Source organism: Lepidothrix coronata, unplaced genomic scaffold, assembly GCF_001604755.1.
Source record: "Lepidothrix coronata isolate B3197 unplaced genomic scaffold, Lepidothrix_coronata-1.0 Scaffold5, whole genome shotgun sequence".
Classification (NCBI taxonomy): domain Eukaryota; kingdom Metazoa; phylum Chordata; class Aves; order Passeriformes; family Pipridae; genus Lepidothrix; species Lepidothrix coronata.
The window spans coordinates 5,947,671-5,967,480 of NW_016690185.1; the positions used below are offsets into that span (position 1 = coordinate 5,947,671).

The following is a 19,810-nucleotide window of genomic DNA, read 5'->3' on the forward strand; positions in this document are numbered from 1 at the left end:
TTCATTCTTATTAAGGGATGTTGAAAGCTTCATGCACCTTCCTGTTTGATTAGATTAGTTGTGTGCATTGTGACAGTAAAATTGCTTGTTCTGAGAGGTGTTGAGAACAATTTCATCATGAGTGCTGGACAGAGAGTAGTTTTTCACTCTTCTCAAGCAGCTAACATTGCAGTTGCTGTTTATACAGTACTTCACATTGCACACTCTTAGCATATTAAAAATGCACCTAGAATTCTTTTAAACACTTGTGAATCTTCCTTTTTATAAGTAAAGTTAAATAAAATCTTAAAATGAACTCATTTCAAACAGCTTTTTGTCTTGTTCAGATACAGTGCTTCTTTAACTTCTTGCCTGAAGTAGACTGATAAAAGATTATGTTTTGTTCATGTTCTATCTGTAGTTTTAATTTAGTTATGATATTTTGCTCTACTATTCTTCCAACCTCCATTTTCAGCTTAGGGCATTTTCCAAGGTGAGTATGGTCTTATATTGTTTACAACTTGCAGAGGATGAACATTTTGAAAGAAAATTAATTTCTTCTTCAGTTCATATAAACCTTTATGGTTCATAAGTTTAAATATAAGATAATACACTGGCAAAAGGACGCATCTTCTGTATATGAACCTGGACCTTATAGTTCCTTTAATAACAACAAATGTGGTAGGCACAGTAAATACATTTCCATGAGCTACGTGCCAGCAATTGAAATAAATTCACATCTTAGGATTTAAAATTTTTTCTTTGTAAATAAAACTCTTGCAGGGTGATGGCTTCCAAACTGATCTTAGTTGTGACGATCTGACTAGTTGTGGAGATCCGACTAGTTATGTGGTAAGACCTTTCCTTGCCTGAACTTCAATTTTCTTAATGCATACAGAAAAAAATTGCTATTGATAAGCCCTATGTCCTTTTCCTGGAAATTAAAAAAAAAAAAAAAAAAAAAAGGCTAAAGATCTGCTGCTGCTTTTCCACACCCTCCTGCCCTCCTCCTGCCCAGGCAGCCCCGCGATCAGCTCCCGCCCCGCCCCTCCCCGGCCCCGCCCCCGCCCCGCGGCGCTGTGGCGGTTGCCGGCGGGCCGTTGCCGGCGCGCGCCGCGCGGGGGCGCTGCGGCGGGGGCGGCGCGGGGCGGGCGCGCGCGGGAGCCGCTCTGGCCCGCGCTCGGTGCCCGCCGTGCCCGCGGAGGGAGGGCCCTCGCCCGGAGAGCGGCCAATCCGGGCGGGCGCTGGCGGCGAGCAGGGGCAGAATGGGCTGTAGTTGAGTGAAATAGGGAAAGCGGCGAACAGTGTGGAGCGTTCCCGGTGTAAATAAAAGGGGGAGGAAAAAAAAAAGTTTGTGGAAGTCGCCGCCCTGCAGCCTCGCTCGGGCAGCGGTGCGGGGGCTTGTGCGGTGCAGGAGCCCGGCACGGAGGACTTTAGTGCGCGGCGTTAACACGCTCTGCCTATTGTTTGTGTTTTTTTTCCAAAATATGGCAAAGGTTCAGGTGAACAATGTAGTGGTGTTGGATAATCCTTCTCCTTTCTACAATCCTTTCCAGTTCGAAATCACATTCGAGTGCATAGAGGACCTGTCTGAAGGTGAGTAGATTTTTTTCTCCCCGATACGATTTTGCAACCCCGGGCTCTGAGCTCGGGGCTTTTAAGGCTTAAACTTTGCACAGGCCTGCGCCTACAATTTGCCAGTCTTTCCTCCTTGGCCGCATCGCCGTGCCGAGCCGAGGGGATGTGCCGGCCGGGCGAGGGGATGTGCCGCTCCCGCCGAGCCCGGCGCCGGGGAAAGTTGGCGGCGTCCGCCCGCCCTGGGCCCGCCGCCTCTCCCCGCCATCGGCGAGGCGGCGAGCTGCCGCAAGTTGCGAGGAACTTGTTAGAGTGGAGGTAGCCATGTTGCCAGCTTTGTGTGTGCGTGGGGGGAGCGAGCGGGAGAGAGGAGGGTTGAACCGGGCTCGGCGGCCGCGCATCCCCGCGGGCACACGGGATGCTGGCGTGCAGCCCTGGCAGTACTCGGAGCGCGGAAAACGCTCCGCGGGGATGCGTCTCTTTGGCCTCGTGCTCCATTTTAATACTAAAAAAAAAAAAAAAAATTAAATAAATCGCGGGAGGAGGCAGGGGCGGGCGGGTTGGCCCCGGGTGGCGGCAGCGGGCAGCGGGCAGCCGTGGTGGGTGCGCGGGGCCGGGGGCACAGCTCGGCTCGGAGCGGAGAGCTGGCTGCGGGAGCCCCACCAGGGTGGGGGAGGAGGGGGCTGCCCGCCTGCCACTATTTTTGGAAGTCACTCGAAAGTTACTGGCAGCCGTCAACCCGAGGAGGGGGCGGCCCCGGCCCCGCCGCCCCGCGGGGACCCTCGTCCCGAGCCGGGGGCGCCGCCGCGCTCCCGCCGCACTCCCGCCTTCTCACCCCGGCCAGGCGGGCCGCGGGCCGCCCTCGCCCCGGCCGCGCTCCGCAGCGCCGCCCCCCGGCCGGCCGCGGGACGCGCCCCGAGAGGCCGCGCGTCGCCCCGCGGGCGGGAGTTTCGAACGGCTCGGGGCGAGGGAGGGAGCACGGGTCGCTCCTGCCCGCCCGCGGGGCGAGCCAGCGGCGGCCGCTACCCTGGGAGGAGGAAGAGGCCGCTCGGCTGGGGCTGCCTGTGAGCGGGAGAGGACAGCTGCCTGCCTGGCACTCGGCGGAGCCCAGCGCCGCCTGCTCGCCAGGGAGCCCCGCGGGTGGAGGAGCGAGGGCAGGGCCGAGGAGAAAGGGGGGAGCTGGGTGCTAAGCCTGGGTGCTCTCGCTGGCAGGCTCGCTATCGCTGCGGTTCAGGTGGCTCACCCCGCCTGCCTCTGCAGCAGCGCGTACTCCTGCGTGCCGGCATAGGGCTGTGACAGCGCGGGCAGGGAGGGAAGGACGGCCGCGGTGGCGGGAACTTAGAGGAAGTCTCTCCTGAGCCAGGGATTTCCTCTAGGCCTCCGCCGCCGGTCCCGTGCCCTTCTGTAGCTAACTGACCCGTTAGTTGGAGCTGTGCTCCATGCCGGTCTCCAGGTCGCTGGCTGGATCTTTCCAGTCAGCCTGGCCTCATCTGAGGTACAGCCCTGGACCCCTCGGTGGCAACTGCTGTGGCGGGTGGCAGTGCCCGACACAGGGGCTCGGTGTAAGGTGTTATGCGTTTCCTTCCAGTTGTGCACAGCTGTACGTGACGTGCTCCTGACACTCTGGATTTATGTTAAAGTTAATCCCGGACAGTCGGGATGAGAAGAATTATAGATAGTCCAATGCAAAATTCTCAGCTCCCTTCCCCCATCTAAATGCAAGTTAGACTACAGGATAAATTCGGGATGAACAGTGCTATCTTGCACGTTTAAAAATAAGATTAAACACAGCCTTTGTATACTTGATGAAAAGTCATTGCCTTAGCTTTCCTGTGTTGCTAGTACATCTGTTTACTGTGCTGTTTTCTCTTCAGCCAGTCCTGTGCAACACTGATCTTAAAATTAAATTCACAAACTCCAGACCTTTCTTTCTTAAAGCTGTTGTTCTGTATCAAGAAACTTAAACAACATTAGGTTCACTATTAAATTTATAATTTAAAGCTTCTAAAAAGTCCAGTTTTAGTACTAAATACTACTGGTTTAGAATGAGCTTAATACTGTTCTCCTAGAATAATGGCATAGGGTAGTGTGATAATCTTAAGCAGTTTAGCCTAAAGTCCTCAATTCTTGTAAGTAGTAACTCGTCCTCAGATGCAGACAAGAAAGCTCCTTAATTGTCCTGGATGAGTACCCAGCAGTACTGTCAACAGCTAATACTACATGCTTAAAAGGTAAATAAAACCTCTGATACAGTACCTGGCTAATTTTGCTGTGCTGTACAGAGTAGTAAAATCACTTCCCAAGCCCTGTTTGTTAAACCCGCAAAACCTGCGTTGATGATAAACATAAGCAAGAAAAATTAACTAATGAGGAGAAAGAGTTGCAATCTTAAAGCAGCCAAGTTCTGTTAAAGTGCCAAGTTTTTTCTATACTTAAATACTGTTCCTGCATCAAGAAACCGTGGTGCAGACCTTTGGATTTTGCAGTGTAGTAATCAAGTAAATGTAATAGAGTACAGGTTTGTGCTTTTGCATAGGCTATCAGGGCATTATTCACAAGGGGATAAAAAGAAATATACCATGTAAATTTTCAAGGTACAATCTGAAGCAACAGTTTCATTAAGAAAAAAGTGTTAGTCATAGTTTTCTGTAATGTTTATGTCTTTTTCCTCTTGTTTAAAAACCCAAAAATCTATCTCATTTTAAGATTAGTTCCATATGTGTATTTACACATGTGTTTTTGAATCAAAAAGGGAAGGTGAAAAGCTGGCCCAGGAAGAGCTAATGTGGGCTAATGTGCAATTTCAACTTTCAAACACCTGTCGGGGAAAGTGAATTAGGAAAAACTGAATTATAAGAAATGTTTGGGTTTGGTGCATTATTTTAAGAAGCAAAGTTGAATTTTTTTTTTCTGCCTATAATTCCATTTCAGGATGTAGATAAAATGCAAGCACCAGTTTCTTTAAGAATATGATCTTGAATGTTACCACAATTTTACATACTTCATGGGTTACACAAGTGACTTGTGAGGGAATGGGGACATACAGTTAGTGTGCCTGGTGCTTATACAGTGGGTTTTCTTACTCAGTTAACTGCCTTCCATAATCTGTGTAATTTAAGGTGTGAGGTGTATATGTGGAAGGCAGGAATTTGGTTTTGGGAGGTGAGTCAGTATTCAAGGCATGCAGTGCGTTATAGGTGTATATAGGCCTCATCCCTCTGCTGCAGCCATTCAGACAGACTTTGAGAAGGTGCTGAACAAGCTCCCAATTAGTAAATGGGCTGTGTTCTCTGTATAAAATTTGAAAATTAACCTCACCATGAAATTGAGGGATTGCTGTGGTACCAACTGACTAGGGGACAATGTGGGATAAGATTTGTGAGGATAGGGTCAAGCATCAGTAAATCTCCCCCATGAAAACAGGTTCTTCTTATTTTAGGCCTGTTTACAAAGAAGCAGTTTTAGGCCTCAAAACTGTAGATAGGCAACAGTTGAAGACCCTTAACTGTAATGATTAAATAATGGTTTTTTATTATTATTTTGTTTTGCTGCAGATTTGGAATGGAAAATAATTTATGTGGGTTCAGCTGAAAGTGAAGAGTATGATCAGGTGTTAGACTCTGTTTTAGTCGGACCTGTTCCTGCAGGCAGACACATGTTTGTATTTCAGGTAAGTTTGATTTAATGGTTTCTAAAAGGGTTGTGCTAATTTGTTTAGAGAGGACTGTTTCAAACTAAGAGGCAGTTGAAAAATAATGGTAAGCTAGAAAAAAATATTTGTCAGCTCCTCAGGTATGATACACCTGCCTTTAAAGTCTGTTCATAAGCTGATATTTCTTGCCCCTGATATTTCTTGGCATTTTTCATTGGTGGTATCAATAATTAGAGATAGTGACATAAGCACAGTTCCCACAGCTACTGATAATTTTAGCCAGTCTGGTTTGTAAATACATTCTAGATCACTCAGTAATCAACAGTGCCAATTACCTGGTTTACACCAGCACCATCAGGCTCAATGCAATTGGTGGCAGTTTCAGACAGTCAGGAGCACTAGGTTAATGTAGCCAGCACTTTCAGAAGATCAGTCCAAAAGTCAGCCAGAACAATCAAGAAATTCACTTCTATTTGGCAGGACACATGGTCAATCATGATGTTTGGCTAAGCATGCTAAATCATAACAAAAAACAGTGATTTCTAAAATAAAGACAGAAATCCAGTGGTAGATAGTAGGCATTTAGGAAAAACGTGTGGATCAAGACTGTCCAACAAAGTCTAGAGAATGTGACAGTCCTATAATATACTGCTGTTAAAGCCAAAAGTTAATGAAGGGAAAGAAAACAGGGAAAGAGCAGCACTGAGATGGCTTACTAGCCTGCTCTGGTTTCCATTTTAAGTCAGGGAGGGGAAAAAACCTGAGGTGAACCTGCTCGAATTCTTGCAGAAGCTTTTGTTTGTTTGTTTGTTTGTTTGGGATAGTTTCTTTTGTGGTGGTAATTGTTTGTTGGTTTGGTTTTTTTTTTGGTGGTGTTGGTTTTTTATTTTTTTTAATCAAACCTGTAATTTTAATTAAAACTAACACTCTTTTCCCTATGAAATACAAGAATTTTTCTTGTAAACTGAGAGCAGAATCCATCAGATGAAAAATCAGATAGAAACTGAGTATAAGGACCCTCCTACTTTCCCAAATAGTGCAAATTCAATTAACTATTTAATGCTGGAGTATGAGCATTAAAAAACCCAAAAGTGCTAATGAATACATTTCTCACTATTACTGTAACTGTTTTAAAATGCTGTCAACATTTGTGAGGCATCTGTGAGTTCCAGGGAAGTTTTGTTTGGTTTTTGTGGTTTGGGGGGGGTTTTTTTGCCGTTTGTTTGGGTTTTTTCTGTAAAGGACAGGTTAAAGGAATAGGATTAGGCTGGAGGTTGCATTTATCAACCGCATATGTGCAAATCAGTCTTGAAACATTTTTGTTTGGTTTTGGAGCCAGGCCTAATTTTTTCCACACTACAAATAAAGTAGATGTGTAACAAATGCATCATTTATTAACAGTTCTTCAATTATCAGGTTATTATAGCTTATGGCATTAATTGGTAAGAAATAGGTGATCCTCAATTGCCCTCAAAGGGGCTACCTTGTGGTAGTGTATGCAGAGGAATCAGCTGGCATTTACATTTCTAATTTAAATGATGTTCTCAGATACAAAGACTCATTGTTGATGGTGATGGGAAGGAGCAGGAAGCAGGTGCCTAAAAAGGCATGTTTTGGCTGTATGATTAGGAAGGTCTCAAAAACTAAATTTACTGGTCTTGCGGTTTATGTAGAATGGAGTCGGTAATTGTATCCTGGCTATAAATGACACTACAGCTAAATTAGGAGGAGATATGTAGACACCTTGCTTGGATTGTAGCAGGTCCTGTAAGAGATTCCTTCTGTGATATATTAAAGTATCCCTTTTATTTCTTACGGAAGTACTGTTGGTCTGAGTATATTATGCTTCAAAAGCTCTGGATTGCAAGTGAGGGTAGGGCTGAGCTAGTGTGTACACAGGAGACCACCAAAACCCAAAGTGCTGCAAGAAGCCTTTGCTGATGACTGAAGCCATTTTATTCACCAAGCTGAAGCAGCCTGGAATATGGAGAGATCAAGCAAGGGAAGGTGAGAATGGGGCAAGGCACAGAACTGCAGGAGGCACGTAATATAAAGAGAAGAGATTGTGTTCACCAGGGACAGCATAAGGAAAGGACCTTTGCGGAGGTGTATAAAATTTTCAGATAATATACTTTAGATTTTTCGAGATAGGAAAATGGCTGAAATAGCAACTAAAATGGAGTACCACACAGACAGAATACCAAGGATGATAAAACCACCTTAGTTGAAAGGAAGCTGTGTATCAGGTTGGGAATTCAGCCTTACATACAGAAAGATGGAAAATTGTTGTGCTTTTCAGACTGACAGAAGCAGTCCCCCTTTTCTTTTTTTTTTTTTTTTAACCATTTAAAAATGTTTCAATAGTAAAGGCCCACAGCTTGACCTATTTATTTCTAAATGCCAAGATATACATAGTGAAATCTGGTTCCTTCTCTCTGTGCATGTGGGTATTTGTAATAAAATCACAGAAACTTTGTTTTTTAAGAATACAAGCACATAAATAATTTACTGTCTTTAAGTGGGGATATGACCTTTGCTACCTACTCCACAGTAATAACTATGTTTTGTGGAAAAGCAAGAAAACTTAAGAGAACATACACATTGAGTGATTTCATAAAACTCTTAAGCAATTTATAGCATAAGAATGGAATATTAAGACTGATTTTTATGCAAAAAATAATCTACTGCCTTTCTTTGCCCAAATATCAAATATATATAGAGAGATATATAAATATATAAATAACAAATACCAAAATATCTGCAGCTGCGCATTTATCACTTGATCATACCAAGCCCTTTTTTTCTTCCACCTTTGTATGATCATTTGGTTCCTGAGCAATTAAGAGCTTTGACATCAAAGGGTGGAAGTTCAAAATTTGAGAGAACTGTTTTAAACAATCTTCAGTGTCTTTTCCATGCAGCAAAACAATGCTGGAGAGATAAGAAGGATTAGAACAGAGTATTTCCTTGGTTTTAGAACTGTGTCATGGGATATTACAAGACAGGAAATGACAGTGGGAACCTGGAAAACTAAAATCCTACATTAGGGTGTGAGTTTCACAGGGAGATAAACTGAACAGTGCCCATCTGCTGTCCATTACTGTAGAATTCAAAGTAATCAAATGCTTCTGGGCACTGTTAGAACAAGATTACTGAATTAAAATAGTGATTTAATCTGTATTGGCAGTTCTTTTAATTTCCTCAAGCTTCTGCGCTTGTCCTGTTCCTTCCCCATATGCAAGTTGTAAAGCCATTTGGCCATTTTCTATTTACTTCAGGGCTGGAGGAAGTTGTGTTCTACCTCCTTCCCTGGTTTCTTCTCCTCTCTCTGGTGTCTTTCTGCCTGAGAGGTCTGATCATCTAATCCTTCTGCAAAGTATCTACAGTTTCTTACAAAGAGCAAGACTGCTTTGAAGGCTTAGAATTGAAGTTGCAAAGAGTGGAAGCCAATACTGCATGAGCTGTAGCTCCCAAATTTCACTGTGCTGGAGCATATAAATACTACAGAAAAGTAGGGATGAGAGGGACATCAGGAATTAATTCCATTCATCCTCTGTCCCTAGGCAAGGTTTGTTACACCCAAGCCATTTGAACACACGTTATTAATACCAACTTGTTCTTGCAACATGGGTGTTTGTTATTAACTTCAGATCTTCATGTAAAATTGTAAATATGAAGCTGTTTCACTATGCCTTGATTGCTGTTATTTTAAATCCCACAGCAGAATGAGGCAGCACATTTTATCAGTAAATGTCGAGTTAGGAAGCATTTTAAGGAACTGATGTGAGCCACATTTTACAAGGCAAATTTTATTGAAAAAAAACTGCAGAGATGTAGTAAGTAGGGACATTGAGGAAGATCACTTGAGTTGCCTATTAATTAGGTTTGCATATTGGCTGAAAATGTCAGGTGTCTTGGAGAGATGATGCATTTAACTGCATAAATTTTAACAAATGTAGCTATTAGGAAAGAGGTGAGAGAAAGTAGTTTATTCCTTTCCTAGAAGTCTGTGGGACAGCTCAAACCTCACCATAGCCCATTTCTGTAGTTTTAAAGATTCAGTCTTGTTAAAAACACACATATAGACCAAATCAATCTTGAAGGTGTAAAAGAAAATAATCTTGCTCTAATGAATTACCAAGATGGGCTGAAGAACCTTAGCACTGTAGAACTGGAGTGATGTTAGTACACCTGCTCAAACAATGGTTCAGCTGATTTTTATTTATTTTTTTTTTTTTATTTAAAAGCAGTTTGGGATCTAACTTGCCTAATCACCCATGAGAAATGTCAGACAACAATATTACTGTACTCTTTGTAATTCTGTCTCTACAGGATAGTGTCCTAAATCTAGGGTTGGTGTTGTGAAAGCAGGTATACTTTCTGGTTAACTTGAACAATTTTAAATATAGTCACTACTCAGCTGCTAAAACACACTGTTTAAGATTCCCCTGCTAGAAAGTCACGTAGTATCAATTTTATTTTAATTTATCTTTCCCTTTCACATTTAGGCTGATGCACCTAACCCAGGGCTTATTCCAGATGCAGATGCAGTAGGTGTAACAGTTGTGCTAATTACATGCACTTACCGAGGTCAAGAATTTATTAGAGTTGGCTACTATGTAAACAATGAATATACTGAAACAGAACTGAGAGAGAATCCACCAGTAAAGCCAGACTTTTCTAAGGTAAGGCATGTTTTGTTCTAGTCATATATCAGAGGTATGCTTAGAGGTTTTTAAGAAACAAAAGCAAACATCAAGTGATTTCATAAAGTGCATGGAATAAGGCATTAAATAATGGAAAATACTTGGGGAAACAAACTACAAGTACCATGTAGTTGTCATAAATTTGGATAATGCTGAGAAACCATCAACGGTTTCCACCATCTTGAAAACTTGGCTGCACTTTCAGGCCGACTGTGTGAAATAAACTGTTGGATTTATTTCTACCTGCACCAGCATTGACAAAGTGGCTCTTTTCTTCAAAAAAAAGAGAATAATGCTTTTCTAGGCCCATCAGCCAGGAACTAAGTAGTAGATATTTATTTACCAGAGTTGTTACCCAGCTGTTCTAGTGTCAGAGCTGCAGTTTCTGCAAAACTGAAACAAACAAAAAAACCTGAAGAACAAGTTAGGTGTAAAATGAGAGAAGATGGGTAACCTGGTTGGATGATTATCCAATGAATGGACAACTTGACAAAGGAAGTATGCAGATTAAGTTTTAAAAAAAAAGATATCCTTCATGGTAACAATTAGCCCAGGACTAGAATGAAAAAATGAAATGAAATAGTATGTTTTTCTATGCTTAACTTAATTTTCAGGGATCAGATACTCAATATGTTCTCAAAATTACATTTCATTTTATTTTGAGGATTCCTGAACTTTTGATATCTTCCTTTCTTTTTTTTCTTTCATTTAAGTCATAACATGTTGGTTGTAAATGCCAAAAGGTGGCTTCCTTTAAGCACTTGAATTTAAAAATGCCTAGAACTACTTGTCTTCATTCTCTGCTTATATAAAAAGCTAGAGTTACTCCTATGAAAAAGAACAGCAAAAGCTAGCATGTTTGTATAAGAAGTCCCCCTCAGAATAGAAGCACACAAGTAGAAGGTTAATAAATTAATTGGTGGTAATAAACCCTACTAGGTTTTAAAAAAGTAGCGATCTTGTTAGTTTGCATGAGGGATTGGGAAATACTTAATGGAGCATACTTTCTAGGAGAATAAAATCAACAAAGCAGACTTTTTCTGTTATCAGTCTTAACTTTCATAACGAGTATTCAGTGGTGATAACTTGCCATCCTCTAGGTAACTATGATCTTTTACCCCTCTCAAGATAAAGAGAAAATGAGCATTTTTTTTTGCTGCATAAATAAACAAATGCAATGTGTTTTCAAAAGGAAATGAAGTCCAGCATGAGAATAAAATATATAACTAATCATGTCCACTGCCACAATGTTAGTATCTTCCAAATCTAAGTAATGTTTTTACTTTTACTTGAAAACTTTAGTAGATAAATCTACTTAGTGAAATCAGTCTAATGTTTGGTAACTTAAGGATAGGTTGTACTCTTAAATGAAGATGGGGAGTTGATGGAATTGATAGTTATTGCAAATACTGGAAAATTGATGCAAAATTTTATGAGTACAGTAGTTTGCAGAATCTTTAAGTAGTAAAAGTAATTTCCTTTACTAAAAGCTGGATAAAATAATAAACACTTGCTCTTTACTTGTGGAGCTCTTGCACAGCCTTGAACACATGGAACAGTTAAAATATCCTCCTAAGAAAGCAGTTTTTTGCTGAGTAGGATATTAGAGTAAATGACTAAGTAATGTGTACTGTAAGTGCATTTCTGATCCACAGGTAGTAGCTATATATTCACACTTATATAAATTCCCTTTTTAAACAAATTGTTTTACACAAGCAAGACTATGGGGAGTAAAAGGAAAAAAATCTATATGCATGTGAACTCCCATTTGAGATGTACATATTACAATCCATATATTTTCTTCTTTCCCAGCTTCAAAGGAATATTTTGGCATCTAATCCCAGAGTCACAAGATTCCACATTAACTGGGAGGACAACACTGAAAAACTGGAAGATGCAGAGAGCAGTAACCCAAATCTACAGTCTCTGCTTTCCACAGATGCGTTACCTTCAGCATCAAAGGGATGGTCAACATCAGAAAATTCACTAAATGTTATGTTAGAATCTCATATGGACTGCATGTGACTAACCACCATCGTTTTGGTACTGTATATGTGTTAAACTGTAAAAACAACCAGAACTATTTCCCTCAAATTCCATAAGTACATAGTTTGATGAGCAATGTGAAGAACTTGTTTTAAAACATCCTGTAGAAAGTTTATAAAAAAAACCAAAAAAACCCAACAAACAAACAGTATTTGAGCAAATTGTGGAATATAAATACAACTATTTTTAAGTAATTGCCTTTTTTTCTAATGTGTTATTCTATGTGGTCTGAACCAAACCTGATTAAAGTATATGTATTCTCCCCCCTCCCCCTTTACTTTGTAAGCACTATTAAAAGCTAAAAAAAAAAAAAAGTTTTAAGGTTAAAACATTCAGGCAGAATGAAGGAATAATGCCATGTCCTTGTCTCTGATACCCAGATTGCCAAATATAAAGTGTCCTTTAATAGCAGCTTAAGAACAAAACTGTCATTAGATGAAGTGCAAAGAGAAAAGTATCTCTGATTAAAAAAAAAAAAGTCCAAAAATGTCCTTTTGCTCTAAAAGCAGACAGCACAGTATAATTTTAGGTGCAAGATTCTTTTTTTTTCAAGGCACATACTTGTTACTTAAAGCATGCAATTTGAGATTTACCATCTGCTATTTTGGATTTTAGGACTTTTTTTTTTTTTCTTTTAAATCTCCTCCTGCTGCTCTTTAGTCAAACAGTGGTTTGTTCAGGACAGTATTTCATGGGGATTTGAGTGGGTATCTCAGGAAAGAATGCTTTTTCAGCCACCCTAATAGCAATTGGTTGGAAGGATGCAAGCAGTTATTAAAAAGTTCTAAGTGTGAAAAGGAATGGTGTGAGTATCCCAAAAATGGTCTTCTGTAAGATTATTATGTACCACTGCTGGTTGGTTTGGTTATTTTCAGGTATGCTTTGTTCTTGCAGTCTTTTTCACTAGTAATAAGGAGTTTAGATGTCTTTCATTTTTTTGAAACGCCTGGAATTGAAAACTGCTGTTTTCTCTCTACTGTTTAAGGCAATCCTATGCACTGGTATAAATCAAGATTCAAATCCTGTTGTGGCAGGCAGAATACATTACTTGCCCTGAAGCTCTTGCACTGAGATGTCCCTATTACCTGAGGCATCCTTGAAGACAGATACAAAGAACTAAGCAGTAAACTGTAAAGACTTAAGACATCATTATGACACTAACAATTTAGTTATTCTTCCAGTCCTCATTAGCTTTATACATATACTCTTGACAGTATGTGCATTTACATTTTAATCTGTCATGCCAGATTACAGGAATATAATTCTGCTAGTTACAAGTAACCGCCCAAACTGTGAACCCTTGTAGGTTCCAGGCCCTTCAAAAAAAGGTAGATTTCATGATAACTGACAGTAGAGCTCTGAATAAAAATAGAATGCTTTCTCTTCTCTTTCTGCATTCTCTAATGTGGATGAAGATGTGCCAGGCAGTTAGTGCTTCTGTCTTTCCACACTGTTAGTGAAATTATCTTCATTTTGAACACGTATATTTTTTTAAATTGGAAAGGAGTTATCTGAATGTACATGCATATGGAAGCTCAGCAGTACATAGGGTAGCTGAATGAAATACTGAAATCCATTAATATTTGGAACCATAATTCTAATGTGTGCTCCTAAAAATCTCTCTGTAATTGTTTAAAATGATGACTAGCAATTTAAAAGTATTAACACCGTAATATTGGTATGACTTAACAGAATTGGTTCCCTAAACTAGCAGTTGTTTCACTTGAGGGCTGAAGTTCTGTGAACTTTTAAGAAAGGTCTTTGGTTTTCAATTATATTGCAATTTGTAGGTCTGTAGTGACATTTTGAGATTTTTCATGCACTTTATTGTTCTATTTATAACTATTTTAAAGATATGTCTTAAATGTAAGCATGTAAATAACTCAGTCATCTGCTGAAGCACTGACGGGCTTGTGAAGTCTGCCTTGAACTAAGGCTACAGTAGTAGCATTTCAAACTCTTGCACCTATTAAATATTCAAAGGAAAACATGATCAAGTACAAGCTTTAACCAGAATCCATCCATCAGTAGCATAAAGGCTTCTTAGAAGCCTGTGCCACAAAGTGATGAAAGCAGAACCTCTTGCTGCTATTGCAAAATCAGCTACAAAATATATAGTCTCACCCAGCAAACCCATTAATTTAGAGAAATTGGAAAGTGAAGCTCTGTTGTTCTGTTAAGGAGCAAAAGAGTCAACTGTGCACATGAACTTGGGTGCAATAAACTTGAAGCTCAACTGTATGGCAGATGCTGCAGTAGAATTTGGCACCACCTTACCCGACACAATAACATGTCCTATATATAGCTGACCCATCAGTTACAGGAGAAAGGATACTGTGCTTGGTGAAAATTGGAGAGGAACAACCCTACCTCATCATCTTTGCAAGATAAATGGCTTTTCTATGCCTTTTGAGAGGTTGGATGCCTTTCAGGTCTTCTACAACTTTGTCCACATCTTAGCAATCCATACACACTGCCTTATGAGTATCATGTTTCCTGATAAAAATCATAATCCAGATGCATGGAATTTGAGAAACCAAGTTCCAGTACTCCACAGGCTTCAGGCAATATCACAGCACAAACTTAGTGTTATTAAAAGACAGAGTGCATGTAGGGGATCTGTAAAGACCTACCCATGATCTCTGTAAGTTTTCAAACAGCAGGGTTGTCCATATGACACACAGCCATTGCTGACAGCACAGCATTAGAATTTCAAGGTTGAAGATGAATTCGCTTCCCCACAAACTTCTACTCGCAGAGACCACTAAGATACGAGGAAGTGCTACAGAGTCTATTGACAGGACTGGTGATGCATCTTGGTGTATTTTTACCTCAGACAGATAGCTAGTTTCATTAGAAGACTATCATAATGCTTATCAGAGGTTAGTCATGTACAAAGAAGTAAGTGGATCAGACAAGGTAACATTACACATGAAAAAACAGGGGTGGGGTTTTTATGTCTAGCTTGAAAAAAATTGTCCATCTTACTGTGATTTATTCAGGTGTCACCTTCAGTCTGAATTCCTATGACACTTAAGTTTGATGGGGGCAAAAAGGCTCCAGCTCCATCATAGTGGAGAAAATTTCATCTTTCCAGTGGCTTTTACTACCAATCTTCAACAGCGCAGCAACTCAGAACTTTGCTAAAATAAACACAGTAACTTAGTTTATAGCCTTGCCAGACAATCTGTTCTTGAGATGTGAGTGACAAAGTCACAAAGAGAAATCTGGTATTTGACAGTCCATTACTTTCTTTGTAGTGCCTCAACTGCTGGTTTTCTGGAAATCAGTTCAGACTAGTCTAGACTAATACTGTCCATGCCATCTGAAAATGCTGGAGGGAAGAAAAAGGAAAAACCCAAAATGAACTATGCACATCCACTCCTGGCAAATCTTCATTTACCAGAGACAAAAAAAGAGCAAAGTTAACTAAATCTTGTGACTTCTGTCTGGACAGCTGCTGGAGATCCTTCACATACTTACTTAACTACCCTACTCCTTATCCGTAGCACAATGGTCTGCAAGCTTACAGATTATCTCATATTTTGAGAGCCACAGAAGTTTGGTCTGAAGATGATGGGTTAATTGTTGCTGTGGTGGGTAGCTGGGGAGCTCTGCTCAGTGCCAGCCAGGAAGATGCTGCAAACCTGACAACTGTGTATCAGCATTGGCAGTGTGTGTGGGACTATTCATGCTAGGCCTTCCTATTTGTGTTTCTGTTTCCAGTTACAGTTCTCTTTTTAAGAGCTGGTCGTGTAGTGTGTGATAGGAAAACTGGGCTGGAGAAGATGGGTGGAGGGATTTTTTCTTAATTTTTAGTCTAGGCAATGAAGACAATCTAAGGAAGAAAAGCCAGCTGGAGGCATTACAGACGCTTTATTAAAGGCCAAACCCAGGCTTCTACATGGAACTTGAAAAGCAAAGGCCCTTTCAAGAGGAGATGGAGGGAGGATACACTTGAACATTTCCAGCTTTAGCTAAAGCTTTTTTGGAGGCATGGCTGGGTACTCACTGTCTGTAAGATAAAGGTGTGACTGGCCTATCTGCAGATAGGGAAAATCAGAGGTGTGTGCACTGCATGAGACAACAGCTATGAGTCAACAGCAGTGTTAGAACTAGCTGAAATGTCAGAAACAAAATTTTAGGGAGCTGTTGGGGTCTCCATCCAAAACTTCCCTGGACTATGAGATAAGGAGACCTACCTTTCAAAATAAGGGTGTTCTTCAGTTTGTCCCATCTCACGAGAAAGGTGGGGCAGACCTACTCTGATACAAACTGGAAAGAAGCAGGGACTTCATGGTGCAGTAGAGGGAATCCTGAAGACATCTGATATCCATCCAGAAATCAACTGAAATGCCTGCCATTTCAACAGCAGGATGAATAAGTCTGATGAAGGCTGGCCTGGATGTGTGAAAGACCTGAAACCTTCAGCCAACATGATGAAGTTGCTGCACTGCTCCTGCAATATTTCCCATCCATCCTAACTATAGGTCTTCAGGTACAGATGTATGAACAGACCAAAATTTTTGAAGACAGGTATATACTTGGCTAAATAATCCCTGGCATGCAGGAGGTGAAGGTAAGCTGTCTCAGGACAAAGCCATCTTGGAGCCACATTATTGAGAGGAAATTAAGGGATTTTAAGAATCTGCAATAGATGAGACATTGTTACAGATGGAACATATCTGACGGTGTCTGATCACAAGTTCAAATTTCATTCCTGCAGGAAGTCTAGCAGACTTCCTACAGAGTTAAGGCCTCTTCAACTTGAGGCCCAACTGTTGATGGAACAGGCAATGAAGCCATGCTCTCAGGAAAATATTTTCAAGGTACATGCTGATAGAAAATACTTGAAGTTCACGTACAATTATAACTGTTCAGGAAAACAATCCCCTGGTGGAAGTGAAGATCAGAGAAGAGTGGCCTAAAGGCTGCATCTGTATTAATAACTTTATCAGGGTCAGGGAATGAATCTACAGTGGAAAACTGTTCCCTGCCACTGCCTTGGCTTGTAGCAACTTGGGAATGCCCAGGGACAGTTTGGGATCTACAAAGAGGGAAAAATATCTCCAGTTTCAGTGTCTTGCATACCTCAGGATACTGACACCATGTACTCTATTTATAACCACAGCTGGATGGCTCATGTCAGCCACTTTGGATTGGTTTCTAATGGATCAGAGGAGAGACAGCCTTTAGCACCTGAAGACTGCCTAGCAGGGCGACGCTTACTATGACAGAAAAAAAAAAAGAGGTGGTTTCCCCTGGAGTCAGTTCCCTTCAATGAAAAGAAAGAAAATCGGTAGCAAACTGCTGTTGGCATGATATGGACAATCTCACACAGTGCAAAATGTCAGCAAAAAGGCAGCACTCACAAGGCTCTGCAGAGGCTGTAAGAGGAAAGGCAACAAGGCTGCATTTCATACAGCTCAGAAAGGCATGTTATACAAAACTGGAGAGCTGGAGAAACAGCTGATAGTCTCCCAGACTTTTAGGCAGGCTGTTTTAAATACAGTTCACAAAATTATTTAAGCAGTCCATCTGTGGAGGGACGCAACACCAAACAAAATTTTCAGAAATGTGAACGGCCAAATATGCACCAAGAAGCAGCAGAATGACTGGCCCAGATGTCCCTGAGCTCCAGACCTGCCAGAACAGGCATGTGTTGGTTCCTGTCCCTATGGAGTTGAACATACCAATCAATCACTGCAGATCTCAAACTCCAGGGTAAATGAAATATTTTCTTATTAGTGATCATCTCGTCCAAATATGCATAAGCAGTGCTATGGCTCTGGGGACTGCAAAACAGCTGGTTAAACTCAGTAGTAAGGTGAGAACCTACAGAGAGGGTTTGTTAAGCCTCACTAAGTCTCTATGGAAAACTATGTATCAATTTCTAAAAATAAAAGGAAGCTGAATGACTCTCTGTGATTCTCAGAAGAGAGACTAGCTGGGAAGAATGAAACAGGCCTTTGAAAAAACAGCGTAGACAGAACCAAACAGTGAGACAGATGGTTACCCCATCTTTTATTTACAAATCAGAAAGTCCTACACTGGTCAAATAAATTTCTGGAGTTGTTGCATGTGGGCTGGTCTTCTAGCTGCCAACTCTCATTAAAGAGATTTGCGGGAAAAAACCCAGGTTCCTCACTGAAGTCCTAAACCCGTAGAAAACTCAACAGAAAATTTCTACTAAGTGCTTGCAAGAAAGGCAACCTAATAAAACAAGTAAACTCAGAAACATATTCACTGCGTGGAGGTAAAGTTCTATTTTTTCAAAACAGAATAAATTATTGGTCATTTGTAAGGGCTGTTTGCAGAAATAAGGCTGTCGGTGAGATACGAAGATGAAGGTCTTCCATATTTTCAGCAAGAAAGCAGGCATTCTCCTGGGTCACAGTTTCTGAATCATGCAAAAAGTGATGAAGCACAGGCTTTGTTTAAAAAGTGAAGGGGAAGGCAGCAACCTGATTGAAAGAGCAGAGGCCCAACAGCAAATTAAGCTGCAGGAGTTAGGTCAATGTTTTCTGAAATTCTGCAAGGCAATTCCAGTTAGGACTGGATGGGTTAATGGGCTGCAGCAGGAACATGACACTGCAGAGCCCCAAAGGGTCATGGTGGATCCCAAAGTACATGATACCTGAGATAGAGCAGGAAAGAAAGGGAATTGTGGCACAAGGAGAATGTTAATGATCTAGTACGTTGTCCTGGTACAAAGAAATGCTTGTGCAGAAAACTAAGGAAAACTGATATGACAGATAGTTTAGGAAGCAGAATTCTAATTCAATGGTTGTTAAATAGCTTGTGTCCTAAAACTGTACCAGATGGGTAAAGGGTACAAGATATGTTAATGCACAGAATCTTACCAAAGGTTGGTTAGATATCGGCAGTTTTCTCTAAAAGAGGGATCCAAATGTAAACAGCTTTTAGCACTTCTCCAGGGTTTACCAAACCTCAGGTGTGTCTTTTGGCCTATGTGGACTAAAATCTCAGACCCAGCAATTAAATGTAATCTGGACTGCTTTTTATATATAGTGAGGAACTAGCTGAAAATTAAATTTACAGATTTAATATTTGTACAAGGAAGGGAAAAATATGAATTAGGACTGTCCTCTCATGAGAAAGCATAAACTGGTACTTCAAAGTGTGCAAATATGGTAAGGAAAGTAAAGCAGTTTAATAGTTCTTCAAACTCATAATTTGAAGCTTCTGCACAAAGGGCAAGTTGACAAAAATCAGTGTTAGGTACAGCTACAAACAGATTCATAAGTAAGACACACCTTGCACAGGAAGTGCACTGACAAACGTGGCAAAGTCACGCTGAAATGTATGGCAAAATTTCACTCCAGATCACTGTAAGTCCCCAAGCAAATCTGCAATTATCCATCCTGTTCTCAATTCTTAACACGGAAAAAAAAGACTTGAGAAAAGGTTATGCTGAGCCAAAATTTTCTCTCTGGCTTTTCTCCAGACCTATTTGTCAACAGTTTAAATGGAAAATTAGAGGCATATATGTTTCATAACAAGTTCCCTGCACACAAGTGGGTTTATGTTCGACATCACATTCCAGTTCCACTGCTACAGAAGACCCAGTATACACACAGCTATGGAACTGGGAAGGATTTATTCTCTGGTTGTCCCATGTATAAATAATGTTGTTTCCCAGACATAAAATGAAAAGCAGCACTATCTGAGAAGTATTCAATTTACACACGCTAGTTGAGACACTGGGATTTGACCCTAATTATTTTGTGATTTTGAACGTACAAGTAATATATTCATTTGTTCAAATAAAGCCATTGGCAGAGGTAATCTGACTCTGCACATTGTCCCCAGAAGAGTTTGTAAAAATGCC

General features: G+C 40.9%; 2 protein-coding genes across 7 annotated transcripts in view; one reads left to right on the forward strand and one right to left on the reverse strand.

Annotated features, from left to right (window-relative positions):
* MCM9 (minichromosome maintenance 9 homologous recombination repair factor) overlaps positions 1 to 19,810 on the reverse strand; it is a 48,722-nt gene that overhangs the window by 16,133 nt on the left and 12,779 nt on the right. Inside the window, exon 8 of one of the 6 annotated variants that reach the window (XM_017828067.1) lies at positions 9,903 to 10,740. The exons of 3 other annotated variants lie outside the window; for them this stretch is intronic. In XM_017828067.1, the coding sequence (XP_017683556.1) occupies positions 10,706 to 10,740 (35 nt within the window). In that variant the 3' untranslated portion in view covers positions 9,903 to 10,705. Of the gene's footprint in view, positions 1 to 9,902; positions 10,741 to 15,058; positions 15,293 to 18,010; positions 18,130 to 19,810 lie in introns of those variants that run through there. 2 more of the 6 variants (XM_017828057.1, XM_017828047.1) reach the window with 2 other exon arrangements.
* On the forward strand, positions 1,163 to 12,436 carry ASF1A (anti-silencing function 1A histone chaperone). The gene is made up of 4 exons (XM_017828136.1): positions 1,163 to 1,575; positions 5,109 to 5,224; positions 9,715 to 9,891; positions 11,725 to 12,436. The coding sequence occupies exons 1-4, from the start codon at positions 1,467 to 1,469 to the stop codon at positions 11,935 to 11,937; spliced, it is 615 nt and encodes a 204-aa protein (XP_017683625.1). The 5' UTR covers positions 1,163 to 1,466; the 3' UTR covers positions 11,938 to 12,436.

Excerpts from the sequence above, each read along its gene's own strand:
- ASF1A (XM_017828136.1), top strand. The coding sequence starts at position 1,467 with ATGGCAAAGGTTCAGGTGAACAATGTAGTGGTGTTGGATAATCCTTCT. Across the intron at positions 1,576-5,108 it reads CATAGAGGACCTGTCTGAAG|ATTTGGAATGGAAAATAATT; the intron begins GTGAGTAGATTT and ends GTTTTGCTGCAG. Across the intron at positions 9,892-11,724 it reads TAAAGCCAGACTTTTCTAAG|CTTCAAAGGAATATTTTGGC; the intron begins GTAAGGCATGTT and ends CTTCTTTCCCAG.